This window comes from Enhydra lutris, unplaced genomic scaffold (assembly GCF_002288905.1).
Source record: "Enhydra lutris kenyoni isolate GAN:26980312 unplaced genomic scaffold, ASM228890v2 scaffoldscaffold10, whole genome shotgun sequence".
In the NCBI taxonomy this organism is placed as follows: domain Eukaryota; kingdom Metazoa; phylum Chordata; class Mammalia; order Carnivora; family Mustelidae; genus Enhydra; species Enhydra lutris.
Window position 1 is genome coordinate 26420066 of NW_019154094.1, and position 17870 is coordinate 26437935.

Below are 17870 nucleotides of genomic sequence, written 5' to 3' on the forward strand. Positions count from 1 at the left end.
AGGAAATATAGTAGGTCTCTAGAGCCCAGAGCTCTTTGGAAGAATGTTTTCTCTGTCACTGGATGATTCAAGCAAAATGGTTTGATGAAAGGTCTTCCTACACTAAGATTCTAATATCTGATTTTAATAGAGGTGGGGTATTTATTAGGATAGAAACTCTGCGTTTATTCATTGAACAGATATTTATTTGAGCCTACTGGATGCCAAGTAGTCCTCTGGGTGCTGGGGAAGGTATATGTGAATGAAATATAAAAAATTCCTGTCCTCATGGAGACCAGGTCATGAAGGACTATGCACATTTGAGCTCCATTCTTAAGTCTGGGCCTCATCCTTACAGTCCAGAGTGGCTGCTGGACTCTAGTCATTATAGCCAAAGTCCAGGAGATATGATGGTAGAACTTAGGCATGAAGCTAATCTAGCTCCTGAAAATCTGGGAAATGTCATGAGTAGCAGCGTACTAGCTAAAATGAAGAGAAAATAGGAAAATGAATATTGGATTTTTTGAGTTGTAGATTTTAGGCTGAAATTTTATCTTTTTCAGTATGACTGATATTTTTCTAAAGTGTCACAAAAACCAACTGTGGTATCCCAGGGCACATCAAACTGGCTTAATAGAAATGGAGATTGACTCGTCTTTGCAAGTCAGTGTCCAGTGTTCAGGGTTTTCAGGGCTTCAAGGATCATTTCATTCAGATGCTCAATGTCATCCTTCTTGTTCTCCGTCCTCTGCTGCTTCTTTCAGTTTACATTACAGTTTCACCTAGTCTGGCTTTCTTTTCAGTTGGCCCAGGAAATTGCAGACTTAACATCCCACCATCTTTCCAAATCCTTGTATAAGGAGAGTTCTTTTACCCCAGTAGCTGTAGTCAAAGGCGTAGGGCTGCCTCTTACTTGACCATCTTGGAGCACAAACCCATTCGGTGGATATGCTGATTGGCTAATCTTGGGTTGTGTTTCTGTGTCTGATCTGGGGTTAGTAGCACATCATAACCTCATGAGCTGAAAGTGAGGAGCCTGGTCCTTCAAGGTGAGATCAAGGTGCTTTACCAAAAAAGTGGGGCAGGATGCTAGGCTGCTCCTGAGGCCATCATTTGTACTTTTGTTTTGATTTCCACACCGTTTTGCAACCTTTGCATCTTGGCGGTAGCTATGTCCAAACATGCGTCAAGAGAGTTCTTCATTTTGAAACATTGTAGGTACATTATCTTGTCATGCCATACAAATTACTTACACCTTATAAGGGATGAGTTTTTCAGAGCATTTTAAAACATGGCAGCTGTGTGTGAATGGGCTTCCATAGTTGGACAGAGTAAGCGAGAATTCTAGAATGTGGTCTAGTGGAAGGAAGCTTGATGTGAAAGACAGAAAGCTCGAGTGTGGGGCACCTTAACTTTACTGGCTTTAAAACCTTTTGATGGCCTGGCTCTCAGAGGCAATTCCTGAAGGGAACTGAATGTTAAGATTATGCAGCCTGTAGTGGCATCTGTGGAAAACGGATAACATTTGTGGTCGTAAAATGAGGAAATGGCATGCTTGTATCATTTGACGTCATCTTTTAGTTAGAGTGTGTAGAAGTGAGAAACTCTGGGAGTGGGGAAAATAATCAACTTAAAAAAAAGTCTGATGATGAAAATTGCCTATAAGAACATTGGTCATATGTTACAGAAGTCTCTTGAACATTTTTGGTCATCCTTCCTAGTTAAAATTTTCAAGCAAACTCTCTCAACATACTTTTATTTATAAATTATAAACCTGTTTATAATGTTTATATATTATACACATTACTTTATGTTACATTAATTATAATTACATTACATTATACAATATGTACAAAAGTAGAAAATAAAAATGATGGCTAAAATATATGTAAAGAAGTGTTCTAATCTTTTCTTCCTGAGCCCCAGAATACCATTTTTTGAACCCTCTTTTGAAGAATATTGATATACTGGGAGTCTTCTTAGAGTTCTCTTTCATTTTGACCTAATCAGTTACTGAGATTATCCTTCCTGATACTGGAGGTACAGCCTCAAGAATATTAATCCCGAATAGATGCAGAGAGTCTCCAGTTTTTACCAACGAATTAGGGCTTAGGTTTGGAAAAGTCAAGATTGCAGATTTTAACTTATATGGGATTAGTGGTGATTCTTTAGGATGTTCTCTTCCTTTCGTACAATGAAAAGTACAGATCTTCAAAGCACAGAAGTGCTGTCCACTTAGGACACCATCATCTCCCTCCTGTCTAGCAGAACCTGACCTTTGGGAAGCATCCAAGTATTTGGTGAAGGAAAGGAGAGGAGAAAGACAAGCTGTACTTTGCAGTCCTTTTTCTTTTCTCTGTGCCAGAAACCTGTAGTATGTATTATCTGAGCTGGTAATGTTACCAGAAACATTTTGGCAGGTTTTCATTTTTTTTTCCTTGACCACTAAAACCCAGAGTTGATGATGACAGAAGTCCAGAAGATCCCCGTATTTGAAGTCGAACTATGAAATCTAGTACTCTGACATGTACAAGTAACAAAATCTTTTCTTACCGGCACTTGGTTCTACCATGAGTGGTGAAAAGGTCATCCTTATATTCACAGTGCGATTACTTGAGAAGGAATGGGAAGGTTAAGATAATGGAAAGGCTGATCATTCTGAAGTATTGAATACCTAGACTGTCATTTAAAAAGATAAATCCACTGACCAACTCTTTCTTCAGTGATTTCTGCACTTAGAGGCACTCACACAAGATTCTTAATCATTTCTTTTTGCTGACAGAACCAACTGATTTGGGGGGCACTTTCTGTAAATTCAGCCTTTTGGTTCTTTTTTCTTAGGATCACGTAGTTGTGTTGTAACCATAAAGATCCACTGGCACTTTTTGGATGGATGTTTTTATTTGTTTGGTTTTATAGCCCATTTGGCAGGAGTGAGTAGTCCCCATTTCCTTCCATTCCTCATGTTGGAATCAGTGTAATAAAGACTTCTGAGCTCTTGGCAGGCTTGCTGGAGGTGGGGGATGGCATGAATTTCCTCAGATGTGGAAGAAAGTGTTCTCATCTAAGAATACGAGGTGTGAGCTTCAGTGTCTACTAAACTCCTTAGGTATTAATTTACTCTTAGTTTCTGAACATGGTCAGGCATCAGAATCGGCTGCAGAGTTTTTATAGATATATTGATTCCTGAGCCTCACAATCAGAATTTCTAGAGATGGAGACTGGAACAGCATTCTCAGCTGATTTTTTGGCAACCACTCGTACATTTGGAAGCTCTGGTGCCTTAACCTGACTTTGACCTGGCATTCTCACTTGTGCCTTCTTGTGTCTTCACTGTGTATTTGAACCTCCGCCATTGTGCCTTCCTGAACATCGTTACGTTATACTATAAGTGTACAGGCAAACGCTAGGCTTTGAGCTCTGTTAACTTAATGATTATACTGAAGATTAATTTTCCCTGGAGGAAAATGCTAGGATTTTTACTTTATATCTCAGGGGAGAATTGCAGGATAAATAATCTCCCTCTACCCCTGCAAAACTTTGTCCTGTTCTCTGAATTAAACAGGGATTCCCTAAATCTTAAGAGAGAAATCTGCTGTCATCTGAACCTGAATATAGGCTTATACAAAATTGCTTTTAAAAAAAGATTTTATTTTTATCTATTTATTTGAGAGAGAGAATGAGAGAGAGAGAGCATGAGAGGGGGAAGGCCAGAGGGAGAAGCATACTCCCTGCTGAGCAGGGAGCCCGAGGTGGGTCTCCATCCTGGGACTCCAGGATCATGACCTGAGCCGAAGGCAGTTGTTCAACCAACTGAGCTACCCAGGCATCCCACAAAATTGTTTCTTTGCATCAAAAAAGAAGTAGCAAGTTCATGGTTTGCTGTTTCTTCTACTATTAATTTTTGAACTCTGTTCCAGTTTAATGGACTCTGTTCCAGTCATGCTAATTTTGTTTACATCTGTCATAGATTTTAATCCTCATCACAACGCTGATAGGCAGGTGTATTAAACAGTCTTCATAAATAAGGAAAACTGAAGCTCAAAGGGATTGACCGAGTTGGCCATGGTCACAGATTCATAAGTGGAATTGACTGTGTGAATTGAGGAATTTACAAGACATTTTGGACCACATATCCACATACCTATACCATCCCAGAGAAGGGGGAAGCTTTGAAGGTTTAAATACAAATTCAGCCATAGAAGTGGGAACTCAGGTCATGTGTGTGGCTGCCTGGTGTTCATCCAATGGGTGCTGTCTTGCGGACTTTAACGTTGGTGACATTGGCACACTCAGTTATAGTCGTGCATTAGGAAGGTGGGGATTGGAGAGGGTCAGAGCGGTTGAATGGCTCATGGAAGATCAGGCTGTTCAGCAGTGACTGAGCTAGAACTTGGGTCCAGTTGATGGCCCTCCTCCTTGAATCCCGTTGAGAAATTCGCAGCTCTCGGGAAGTTGAGTGTCAGGCGTCACTGCTTCAGGGAAATGCTAGTAATGGCATTTGCCTCTCTTTCCCCTGGCTGTGAAGGGGTGATTTCTTACAGTGAGAGATACACCTTCCCAGGTGGAACTATTTAAGAGTCAGACAATCTGGGTAACTGACTTAATTTTAGGGCATCTCAGAAAAACGTTTGTGACCGTGGCTTTAAACAGTGTGAGGTTAGAAACCAGGTATCCCCAGCACCTGGCACAGAGGGAAGACTCCCTGAGTAGTTGTTGAATAAATGACCTTTACATAATCTGATTAAAAGGAATCAGACTCACAGAATTAGGATTACCTAATGCAGATTGAGCTCCATGCACCCCAGATGAGTGCAGTTAGCTTTTAAAATTAAATTCATCTGGACAACTCTCCTTGCTTATCTTTTTTTTTTTTTTTTTTAAGATTTTATTTATTTGACAGAGAGAGAGAGATCAAAAGTAGGTGGAGAGGCAGGCAGAGAGAGAGAGAGAGAGAGAGAGGAGGAAGCAGGCTCCCCACTGAGCAGAGAGCCCGATACGGGGCTCGATCCCAGGACCCTGGGATCACGACCTGAGCCGAAGGCAGAGGCTTTAACCCACTGAGCCACCCAGGTGCCCCCTTGCTTATCTTTAATGACGAAAGCATCAGGTCCCCATTTTAAACATAAGCTTTTGTAGCCACATGTGATGTTCCTCACATAAGCCGTGACTTTGAGTTTAAAACCTGATGCTCCTTTGTCTTGCTCCCACTTTGAAGGGTAGATATCTTCATTTTTGTCTATGATTGCTGATTTAATTAATTCTAAGAGACAGAGGTCTTAAAAAATGTCAAAGCTGAGGATCTTGGAGTCATCTTTAACAATGTAGAAAGACCCTGCAGGGAGTGTGTGCAGTGAAGTGACTACAGTCTTCCTTTTGCATTTTTTTTTTAGAAAATTTATTAAAATAATTTCAATTAGCCAAGCTCTGCTACATTTTCCTTATTGGACTTTCAGTTTATTTATAGGGGTATAGTGTATAAATATGCATTTTTTTCTGATAGGGTATCTCAGCAAATGCTTTAAATGATATTGTTGAGAACATAAAGTCTGAAGCCTTACTGTGGTTGATAACTGGTAATTTTAATTTAAGATGTCTTAAGAATGCTTTACTGTTAATTGAAAGGATTTTTCCCCCAGTATCACAGCCAATGGCTTGTCTTGAGCAGCTAATTAGTCCGATTATTCCACAGCTGCATTTGCTACAGCACAAAGGTTTGCTCCTGTTTTTATCAAAAGGATCAGTCTCTCTGGGAATGTTTTAACCTGACAGGCTTTGAATAGTAAGGCTGGTTATTTATTTATTTATTTTTTAAGAGCTGTTCTCCGGCTCCTTCCTTCCCCCCCACCTTCCTTTTTTCGTTCAAGAAGCTGCATTTGAGCTTTGAACACACGCTCAAAAATGTGAAAATACCTTTGCTTTTTATGCTCTTCTAAATAGAGCCTTGCCTGGTGAATAGATTATTTTGAGTAACGTCTAGGTGTTCCTACTGTGTGGATGAGTACATGATATTAAAATAAGCGGGATATTCACATTGTTTAATCTGTATGTGTCTATAAGAAACTGTAAAGGACAGAGGATTTAAGTCTTCTGGAATGCTGAAGATCTCCAGGAGAACCAAGGCACTGATACTCTCAGCACTTTCTCTTCCTACTGTCAAAATACAGTCTGTGATGGACCCTGTCTCTTTTCCTCCAGACAAAGGATGACTTTGATTACCAAGTCATTCCTTCATGTTCGTAAATTAGTTCATGTTCCTCGTGTTTTTAAATTAGAGACATATATTCTGCCATTGAGAAAAATATTTTGGATTTTTTGTAATTTGGGGGTAGTAGAAAGAGAAAGAAAGAAAGAGCAGAAAAGAAAAAAGAAGAACAGAAAAGAAAAATAAAGCAAGAAGGAAAAGAAAGAAATTAACCTCTAGTTCTGCTTTCCATCTGACAGCTAAGATCACCCTGATACAGTCCCTACTAGGCATGTGTATTTGTGTACATACACACACACACATTTTACTTATTTTAAAATTAAAACATAAATACTCTTTTGATTGCTACTTTTTATTTTATCCTTATTATAGACTTTTCTTACTCGCTCTGTAGTTGTGCAGTTTTTTTTAAAGTAGTATATCAAATTCATGTATTAACAACTTACTTTTTTAGAACCAGTTTTATGCTTAAATCTCATAAATGGCTTTATTTTTTCCCCCGTTTTATTGAGGTGTAATTGACAAAAGCTATATATGTTTCAGGTGTATAACGTGATGACTAGATATATGTGTATACATTGTGAAATGATTACAGTCAAGCTAATTAACACATCCATCGTGTAGTTACTATTTCTTTTCTTTTTCTTTTTTTCTTTTTTGCTATGAGTAAGGTCCACTCTTACAGCAAATTTCAAGTGTGCAATAAGTATTGTTACTGTAGTTGCCTTGATGAACATTGGATCCCTAGAACCTAACCTCATAACTAAAAGTTTGTGCCTTTTGACCAGGCTCTCCCCTAATAATTTATGTGGTCATTCTCATATTAGGGGGAAGATTTAGGAGGTTCAGAATTTTTTTTTTTTTAAGATTTTATGTGTTTATTTGACAGAGAGAGATCACAAGTAGGCAGAGAGGCAGGCAGAGAGAGAGGAGGAAGCAGGCTCCCTGCCGGGCAGAGAGCCTAATGTGGGGCTCAGTCCTAGGACCCTGGGATCATGACCTGAGTTGAAGGCAGAGGCTTTAACCCACTGAGCCACCCAGACGCCCCAAGGTTCAGAATATTTTGCAATGTGTAAATAGCTTTGCAATGTCAAGTTTTCCACATTTTGAATTATGTTTTTAGGAAAACTATCCATCAATGAAATTTCTGAGTCAGATTGTCCGAACAGTATTAAAGCTTTTTGATAAAGTTGTTTTTCTTGTGCTTTTCTTAATATGCCTTAAAGGATTGTGTCAGCAATGGCTCAGACTAGCATTATTGGTACACTTGTATTGGTAGTGAACTTTTTTTTTTAATTGGGTCATACCGTGAATACTTTTTATTTTTGCAGCTGACTTTTCTAAGTTTATTATATTGTATAGACTTAACTACACCATAAACATATTATTTCTTCAGCATTTTGAATGGCTGCATAGTATTACCTTATTTGATCCTATCATAATTCCCTGAATTGATTTCCTGTGGTGAGCAGTAAGTTAACTGCTGGTTTAATTTTATCGTGTAGTTTTATGGAACCGTTTAAGAGAGAAACACAAACATCTCATCTGTTAGCATGTTTTGTTACCTGCAGAATTTGAAGGTTCTTGTCTTTAAGGAGTTCATGAGGACGGCCAATGGCTTAAAGGCTTTATTTTGTCTTTTGTTGGAAGGTAAAGACCATACTGGGGTTTTATACTCAAGGAAGGAAGCTAAAGCCTTACATATTTATTTCCCTTGATGAGCGACTTCTTTGAGAGTGAATATTTTCTCGAATGTTACTGTTTTTCCGTTTCTAGGCACCAAGGTTTTGTACTGTTTGCCCTAAGCAGAATTTTTTTTTTTTAAGAAAACCAAATTGCTGGAAGTAAATAATCAATGAAAAATTCTAGCTAGTAATAATAGCAAGGACAAACCTTTATTGAAGTAGTACTACATGGCCCTCATTGTACTAGGCAATTTATGTGCATTATTTTACTGAATCGTCTCCAAATCCCGAAGAGGTAGGACCATAAAATACAAGGAACGTAACAGAAGTTTTTAAAACCCCCTCTTTCTCTGATAAATGAGTAAATGTGTAAAAAAACTATTATTATCCCTCTTTTCCGGATAAGGTAACTAAGGCAGAGGGAGGTTGAATAAACTTGTTGATGCTGTAAAGCTGGCAAGATAAGCAGTTGCAACCCATATTTAGGAAAATTAGGAGGTCTTTTCTTCCTAACTTAGGACTAGTGTTTAAGCTTTTTCTGTAATTTTGGATAGAGTGAGCACCAGAACCATCAGAAGTAGGCCGCATGGGGATCTCGCAGACGCGTGTAGGGGAGAGCTTGCCAAGACGAATCAGGAGAAAAGACCGTACAAAGAACACCAGACGGAGAACTGTGTTGTCAAACCAGCCTGTCCTCTGCCCCGTCCCCGGAGCCCGAAGTTGAGCCCAGGGTTAACCTTCCTGGTCCAAATGCTTCTTTCCTCAATGGTTTTTACTTCCCATTTCCTCACAGAATCTCCCCATGACAAAGTTCACCTTTTCTTGAAATTATTCCACGTTAGTAAACATCTTCGACATCTTCAAGGAATTTAGATAATGTGTAGGAGTAGTTATTTGGTTAGAGTCAGTTATGAAAAAGCAAATCAAGCAATTTATTTTTAAATGTGGAAATCTGGGTGCCATTAAGACGCACTGCTTCTTGGCACTTCATATGGCGGCGCTATATTTGGTGGTGATGAGTAGTATGTGGTATAAAATGTTAAAAAAAAATTAAGCCGCATGATAAAAATGCCTAGATGCAATCAAGCTGCCTTATTTTAATTCAACTCCTAATGACTTAAATCCTGTCACCTCTTGATTTTCAATTATGTGGAGTACCATTCTGCAACTTGATTATATTCACACAGGATCATTTCATAGTTTGGTGCAATTTAGGATCCCCCCTAAAATGCCAACGAAAGGTCTCATTAGGAAACTAAATGTTGTGCCTTTTTTTTTTTTTTTTTTTGGTTTTCCCACAGCAGTTCCGAGGAGCATCCTGGGGCCTCCAAGCCTCCGATAAGCTCCTCCAGTATGACATCACGCATCTTGCTACGCCAGCAACTCATGCGTGAGCAAATGCAGGAGCAGGAGCGCAGGGAGCAGCAGCAGAAGCTGCAGGCGGCCCAGTTCATGCAACAGAGAGTGCCTGTGAGTCAGACCCCAGCCATAAACGTCAGCGTGCCCACCACCCTTCCCTCCGCCACCCAGGTGCCGATGGAAGTCCTCAAGGTACGTGAGTGTCACTCTTGTCGGTTGGGCCAAGCCCTCTTCCAGACCAACATTGTCCATTTCCTAGGTATTTTATTTATCTGAATGTGTTTTTGGTCAGATTAACCCATCTGAATCCTGTTTGTCTTGTCAATGCCAACTCTACTGACGCTACCTGGCTTTGCATGTTCAAGGAAGGGCGCAGAGTAAATGCGAATGGAGTAGTAGCCCTCACTAAGCGGGGGTAGAGAGTCGATGTTGCATGAGAAACAGCAGGTAGGAATAGGCATCGGTTGTAATGATACCTTTCCATTTTTTCGTTGGGAGAATTTCAAAAATGTACATGTTACCTGAAATGAATCTCATCTAATAATGTATTTTTTTTTCCCCCTCCATATATTCCATGGCGAGCCTCTTAATTTTCTTCTTTATTTAGTAAGTAAGCTTGGCTGTAGAATCTGACTGGTTTAAAGAAAGTCTCTTCTGGGATAAAACTGTAGGAGAGCTTTCTTCACTTTAATAACCAGAATGTATAATCCTTTAACTGAAGAGGTCTGTTTGGGGGCTCTTTGATTTCTTGCTAGAGTAGAAACTGCAGGAGCTTGTTAACATCATTCTATCAGGGACATATAGCTTCCTAATTACTGGGGAAAACTGTAACAAGTCTAAGAATAGAATTCCATCTCACACATGCCCTCCACCTCACGTTGGCCACGCTCCTTGTTTAAAGATAAACATTCCAACTCTTAAATATGATGGAGACAAGGAAAGCTAAAAGGAAAGTAAGGGAACTTCCTTACTTAAAAGAACATTTTTTAAACCCATTCACCTAATTGATTCATTCGAAAGAGTCCCAAGTGTTAGTGTTCATTAAACAATGTGAACTTTACACTCTGGTGATTCATTGTTGGTCTTCGCATTCATTCGTGTGCTCAGATAAAAAACATCTCCCACTATTTAAAGTTTACAATGAAAGTAAATAGAGGGATGATGTGTTATAACTGGAAGCAATATATCACTCTTACCAGGAAGTGGCAAAGATTCTTGAAAAACAAATTTAAAGTCAATTGTTTTTTATTTGCATAGACCCTATTAAGATGTATTGATGAAATAATGAAGCTCTTTCATGAAGAAAACAAGCAGAAATTTGGTGAGGGCAAAAGAGATCCAAACAGTTTAGCATAAAATATTACTCTGATGTGGTTGAAGTTCTAGATATTGCCGCAATTAATGGCTATTTTGTTCCCCTCCCCACTGCCCCCATAAAGACAAATTTTCTTTTGGGACTAGACTATACATTAAATCTTTCCGTTCTGCTTGGGTGAAAATTGACAAAAACTAAGTTTTTATAATTAAGATTTACGTTGTCTGGTGTTCACAGGAATCACAATTGTTTTGTCTATGTCTTTTAAGGCTAGATGAATTTAAAGTTATATGAATTAAATTATAATAAAATGTGGAGAAATATGTCTGTTTTATTCACCGTAATAGTCTACTTTTTAAATCTGAAGGATACATAGTAGAAGAGATGACATGGATTTGTGCTAGTAGTGATTTGTGTCCAATTCAAAGGTAATGTTTCGTATTGTATTAAAGTATATTACTTGCAAACAGTATTTCTATTCAGGCAATTACATGTGATGGTGCGGAAATCACCCATATGCAAATGCATTGAAATACCGTTTTTGTATCATCTTAAAAATGGACATCATTCCTAAATGTTTTTATTACTTAAAATGTTATTTTGAAAATGCTTAGAATGAAAACCTGTACTATGTGGTTTGAATAATACACCCATTTTTCCTTATATATTGCTGTGTCCTGGTAACGGTGATTGGAGCTACAACCTTCAAGTTAGGTATCACAGAAAAATGCCAAAGTTGAAGCACAAATAAATTTATTACAAGTAGAAGTCCCAATCTAACTAAAAATGAGCAATTGGTATATCTGTGTTTCAAGTTGGATATAGTTTTTTGACTTGTGCATTTTTATATTTCAGTGTATAAAGTAGTGATATCATATTTTAAAAAGTTGGCATAGCACTGCAGATGGGTTTGATAGTTATTTAGACAAATTGTAGTGCCCTTTGATAAAAGACCAAGTAAAATATGTAATTGCCTATAAAATGACATTCTAAGAAATTCAAATAATATTTTTGAGGAGGGTAGTATGTAAGGGATGGCCCCAGATATTTGAGGATTTGTTACTTAAAAATAGTTTATATATTTTCAAAACTTTTATATATGAAAATATTATGAAAGATTTACTATAGAAAGGTATGTGAGAGAAATGTTTTTTTTTTCTTTTCCCTCGTATGGTTTTTAAATCATAAGCATAGTTTTGTAAAGTTAAATGGTTAACTTAACTAAAAACAGTTAATTTTTTCAGTCTTGGACTCTTTCTACAAATATACATTTGTAAGGAATGAGTAATAGCAAGTCTAGTAATTGAGTGCATTATGATACAGATTATGTTGAACAAGTATTTTTTCATAGTGTAGCCTCAGTAAATTCTTCATTAAACTTTTAAGATTTAAATTGTCAAAACAGAACATACCTGCTTCTCAGTGGAGGTCGATGTGTATACTCAGCCGTGGTTACAAGTGCTAGAGAATCCTGGTTAAATCTCCCCATCTCCTACTGGTTTTCGAGAACTTGATGGAAGATCACACACGCAAACTCATTACCAACATTTTACTATCAGTGGGTTGAATGATTTTTGAAAAGCTAACTTCATGTTTTCAGATTAATTCCTTTTTTTGGCAGAGTTAGACTTAAAAAAATGGAACTTTATAAAGCATGTTTAAAAATTGTTGACAGCTTCCTGTAAACTTAGGTCCAGTCTTTGGAATTCAGATTAGAGGTTGGAAATATGCATTACTACTTATTCCTCACATTTTCGCTGTTTAGTCTGTAAATTCACAAAGCTTTGTAGGATTAGCTTCTTGTTTCTATATTTATTTAATTACTTTGTGGATTTGTTCTCATGGTGGGTAATACAGACTGATCAGTCTTACTGCTGTATATTTAAATATTAGCTATATCGTCTGGATTTCTTAAAAACAACCTGACTCCATTGGGTATTATAATTAAGGATGCTCTTTGTCATAAATTAACGAACACTTAGCGTACATAATGCATTGTTCGTCACAGCGAGCACACCTCGTATTTCAAAGTATGAATTAACCAAAAAATCATTAAGAACCATTAATGGAAGCAGTTTCTTCCACAGGTGACATGGGAGTCATGCATATCTTAGTTTTGCGGTTTGATCTGGCTTCTTTCAAACAAAAGCAGAGGAACCAGGGGTGGACTCTGCAGACACATGTCAGGTCTCACAGTTAAAGAGCCATCACAGTACCATGCACTATGTTACCATCTGCACACACCACGCATGTGTTCTCACCGTCGCATCTGTAACACGGACTGATTGGAGGAGCGCCTGGTTGCCCTGACCTTGGATTGGCAAGTTCATCAGAATTTTTCCCTTCGTTCCCTCCCACAAGAAGGTCTCTGACAGCTCATAACTTGAAAACATTATAGTTTGAAGACATTTCTCTGTTCAGAATTTTGTAGGGAATCACCAAGGTTTTCCCTTCCTTCCTCCATCCCCTTCTTCTCTTCACCTTGGAATTTAAAAATTTAAAGGTTTAGGATATTTTAAGTTATTTGCAAGCCTATATTTTTAAAAATTTTTTTTCCCTTTTTAAAATCTCGGATAATCCAAGAAGTGAGCAGATTGCTGGAAAATTTGAAATGGTGCTTGGTGTCCCGTGAAACGTACAAGCAGTTTACCAGGGGCTGCTACATTGTCAACTCAATTTACTTTGGCATTTATTTGGTTGTGTAATAATGTGGCATACTGTTTAGATAGTTACTCTGGTAGGTCAGGATGGAAGTCCTGCTTCCTTGTCACCTTGCTCTACACCGAAATTCAGTAAGATTTCACTAGTCAGGGAAAGGTGCGTGACTTAGCTGCTGGCCTTTTGTCCATAACTTATGAAGAAGACCTGGTGTAGCATTTTTAAGGCGTTGCTTCTCCTTTAGGTGAATACAGAAACATGAAAAAGGATATGTGGAGTTCCTGGGGGTTGGTGGGTTATAGATTAGCAAAAGGGACTATTTCCATACTCCACTATGCATGTAAATTTTGTTCCTGATTTATTGAGCCGGGAATACAGAACCTTATGAGTATCATGGTGGCTACAAGAAGCAGAAACAGGTGCAGGGGTCTCAGATAGGCTCACATTGTTCCTCTTAATTACGAAATCTGTTGCTACAGGTGCTGTCCCTAAAAGAAAGGATATCTGAGAATTCTGTTACCATAGTCTGGGCCATCCCATATTTATTCTTGTTCATCTGTGGTCCGTCATATATTTTTGTCACTAGATGGTGTGACATAGACATTCTGTGAGCCCGATTTCAGAACTGTTTATAAACTTTGGGGTCCTTTCATTTTTGGATCAGACTTGGGGTCTGGAAGGCCACGCCTTCGTTGGGGGGACTAACAGATTCCAGGTTCAAACAACTTCTCATCCTCCCAGAGACCTCATTTCCCTATAGGGTCTTTGAGTCTTCTGTTTGTATCATTTTGATATGCTCATCGTGACACATAAGGTAAATTTTTTTCTCTTCAAAACTCATTTTTATTGATTTTTAAAAATCATAGACCATGTTTGTTAACATGGAACCAATTTTAACAGCGGGGAAGAAAAATCCAGCTGGAAACTCTTCCTTCTTTCCTCTCTCTCATCGCTTTCATCCCTCAAGCTCCCTGGAAGGAGCTGCTCTTAGCAGTTTAGGGTACAGCCTCCCTGACCGCTGCTGTTTTCCCACCCTACAGTTGCCTTTCGTGGGAGCGAGGTCTGAAGAAATATATTAGGCAGCTTTGATCTGTAGTCATAAACCCTGCCTTTCTCTTTGTTCACATTTATAAACAGAACAAAAGAAACAGAGTTTCTTTTTCTGGGACTCTACTTTGAGACTCTTGCTTCAAATTTTTCTTCTTAAAGCAAGAGTGGGGACTTCTTCCTCTGTGCTGGAAAGCAATTAGATGGTTCCGGGGACACAGGTGTGTGCTAGCTTCCATGGGCACTGACTGACAGACCGTTTGCCTCCCATGCTGCCTTACAAATCCCTGTGGGTAAGAATTTAATCATCTCGGGACTGGCACAGGGAGCGGCTCCATTGGCTTCTCTTAGATTGGTAAACTCAAACTTAACACAGTAAGTAAGTAGTGTAAGAATATCTGTAAATGTACATTGATTGATTTTAGATACTGTTTTCTGTCTGCACTGCTTTCAGTGATAGGAACCAGTGATGATATGCTGACAGAAGAGATTGATCTCTGCTTAGCTTTTCAGGCTTCATCGCTTAAATGGGTGGGCCTATGGGGAGCCACTACCTAAAACAAAATATTTAGTCTTGACACAGCTCAGTGTATGAATTAATTCCACTTTTCCGAAAACATTGAAACATCAGCTCTGATCACCTGTTCACCTGGTAATATTAGCACAGAATGTAAGTAGTTTCTCTTCCTGTGACCACAAGGCCCTTTTTATGTAACTGAGGAATACAGTAGAATCTGGGTGATTCGATTTCCTTAGGCTGTAGATGGGTCAGATGCACTCAGTGGACACCTGGACCATGCAGGTTTGGGAGGGACGCCTTCTCTTTAGGCACAAGGATCTTTGTTTGTCATCTTGAGCTACTGAAGTCCTCTTGTAGGTTTGTGTGCACAGGTGCCTGCTCAGCTCCTTCTCTTTCTGCTGTTATAAGAAACCATGCTGATGGGGCGCCTGGGTGGCTCAGTGGTTAAAGCCTTTGCCTTCGGCTCAGGTCATGATTCCTGGGATCGAGCTTCACATCGGACTCTCTGCTCAGCAGGGAGCCTGCCTCCTTCTCCTCCTCTCTCTCTGCCTGCCTCTCTGCCTACTTGTGATCTGTCTGTCAAATGGATAAAAATCTTTAAAAAAAAAAAAAAAGAAACCATGCTGACAGGCGTGTGTCTGTTCATTAACACAGTTCTCCTCATTCAGGACTAGTGGAGGCTAGGGCATCATCTTACGGAGAATAGCATTGTAGGGGGCCTAGGAGTGGGGCCTGAAAATTGAAGTAGGCTTTTAAAATTTGGCTCTGTAGAGTGTATGCCCCCAACAAGAATGATATTGCCCCCAGTTGGGCAAGGGGCCAATTTTGGTCTTTGGAAGGCAAGAAGTCATAGATGTTACAGTGGTTTGGGCTTCTAAGGAGCCCTCGTATACCAAGTTTAGGTGCCTGTTAAAATTTCATGGGTGTGGGATTTAGGAGAGGGAATTTTGGGGGAAAAAATGCCTAAAAAGTCTCCTTGTTGTGGGGGGGGGGGTGGTGATGATGAAAAAAAAGTCTTGAGAAATATGCCCGTAGAGTGCTTAGCACTTTCCTCAATTCCTCTCTTTGTTTAGAGAACACTTAGCAAGGCTCTCGTTGATGGGACTCCGACATTCCAGCCAGTCTGTGTCTCCCTAGGAGGGCGGTTAGGGTATCGGTCATGGTTGGTGTGTCCGGCTCTGGGCAGTTAGCATTTGCATCCCCATGTCACAGATGTGGGAACTGAGGCAGAGGGTAAGCAGCTCATCCAAAGTCGAGGAAGCAGGTGGTACAGTCAGGAAATGAACCTGCTCAGTTAAGACTCCGTGGCTCAGGTTGTTTAACCACTGGTGGTAGTACCTTTCTTAGAGTAAATGGCCTGGGAAGCTTCAGGAGGGAGAAGTAGTATTGTTACTCTCTAGAGTGACATCGTAGCCTAGGGCCTGCAGCAGATGGTTATTGCACAACTTCAGGCCACAGCTTAAAATTTTAGTAAGAATTACTGTTGGAGCGGTGCCCGGCCAGTAGGGGTACCAGCCAGTATAGCGTCAGTAGAGCATGCATCTCTCGATCTCTTGGGTTCGTGAGTTCGAGTCTCACACTGGGGGTAGAGTTTACTTAATAAAATAAATAAATAAGTAAATAAAAAAGAATGACTGGTGTAAATGCAGTACTGGCTAAAGTAACTTGGAGGAAGAAAGACAGTGACTATACAGACATCGATTATTGGCTGGTAGGCTAAATACGTCCTATTCTATATCTGATTTATTCCTCTAGCAACCCTAGGAGCTTGATGGGATAAGCCCCATCTTCCAGATGAGGAAACTAAGGCACTCTTGTCACACAGGCTCCACACCCTACCCTGTTACTTATAACCATATCCTCTGTGGTTTTCTATAAAGTTCAAGGACATACTGTAAACATTTCTAAGGAATCACCAGTAACAGAGTGGGTTAGAACAAAGTGGGAGGTTAGAGAGAAACTATAGAGGAATTTTATAGGTTTAATGGAAGGATACATGATCTGAAGCATTTAGGATTATTATGGGGCCATCTATATTGAATAATTAGAGCGGATCCCTGAGTCTCCATGATTTGCCAGATAAAAGATCTGAATATGTTCTTATTTCATAAAAGACCGCCTGGCCACAGTGACCACAGTGGCAGTTTTTGGTTTAGTTATAGTATCATTATTGATTAATGTAGCACTACAGTGAAAGTTTCTGTGACAACATCCAGAAATCGTAACTCAGGATCGCTTATGTTCTAAGGATCCTGTTGGCTCAGGCTGTCCCAATTCATGTCCTTTATAGCTGTGTACATTTTAATAATGTATTTGTTTTGCAGCAAATTGCTTTTGAAACACTGATTTCAATGGACTCACACATATCTTTTAATAGGAATCTTTTCCTAATGAAACAAGATGGGATCAGGAGGGAGACAAACCATAAGAGACTCTTAATCTCACAAAACAAACTGAGGGTTGCCGGGGGCGGGGGGCAGGTAGGGAGAGGGTGGTTGGGTTATGGACATTGGGGAAGGTATGTGCTATGGTGAGTGCTGTGAAGTGTGTAAACCTGGCGATTCACAGACCTGTACCCCTGGAGCTAATAATACATTATATGCTGATAAAAAATAAAAATAAAAAAATGGGAATCTTTTCCTACAATTATGGTTGCATTTTTGTTTTCCTTACCCTGCCCCCGTGCCGTATTAATAGCTTTTGCTGTATTTTAGCGCTTAAAACTGAAGCTTCAATTCTGATTGTTTTTCTGTTGGCTTTCAAGTGGATTTTAAGTGAATAGTGTCAGCTGTAATAAATCTTACATCACTCTACAGAAAGGTCACAAGTCCTCTTCACGAAGGTTACCTACTCATTCCCAACAATGAGGGGAAGGGTTTCGATTTGAAAGACCACCTTCTATAAATATGCCCTTTAACAACAGAGATTGTGCACACGAGTAAGCACAATCTAATTTTACCATTGCCCTACTAAAATAAGTGGGTGGGACCTGTGTTTAAAATTATGTAAATCAGCACTGTGGCTTTATGCAAGGGTATAACTGCAATCAGGACTAGAATATTAGCTCTTGTCCTGAATATGTCTCTTTTTATTGAGTTCTTT

At 39.3% G+C, this 17870-nt stretch overlaps 1 protein-coding gene across 6 annotated transcripts in view; it reads left to right on the plus strand.

Annotated features, from left to right (window-relative positions):
* The window catches only part of LOC111143979 (melanogenesis associated transcription factor), a 224471-nt gene that overhangs the window by 121158 nt on the left and 85443 nt on the right, over positions 1-17870 (plus strand). For 4 of the 6 annotated variants that reach the window (XM_022498025.1, XM_022498026.1, XM_022498029.1 and 1 more), the window contains exon 2: positions 9171-9420. In XM_022498025.1, the coding sequence (XP_022353733.1) occupies positions 9171-9420 (250 nt within the window). The remainder of the gene's footprint in view (positions 1-9170; positions 9421-17870) is intronic. The other 2 variants (XM_022498027.1, XM_022498028.1) reach the window with 1 other exon arrangement.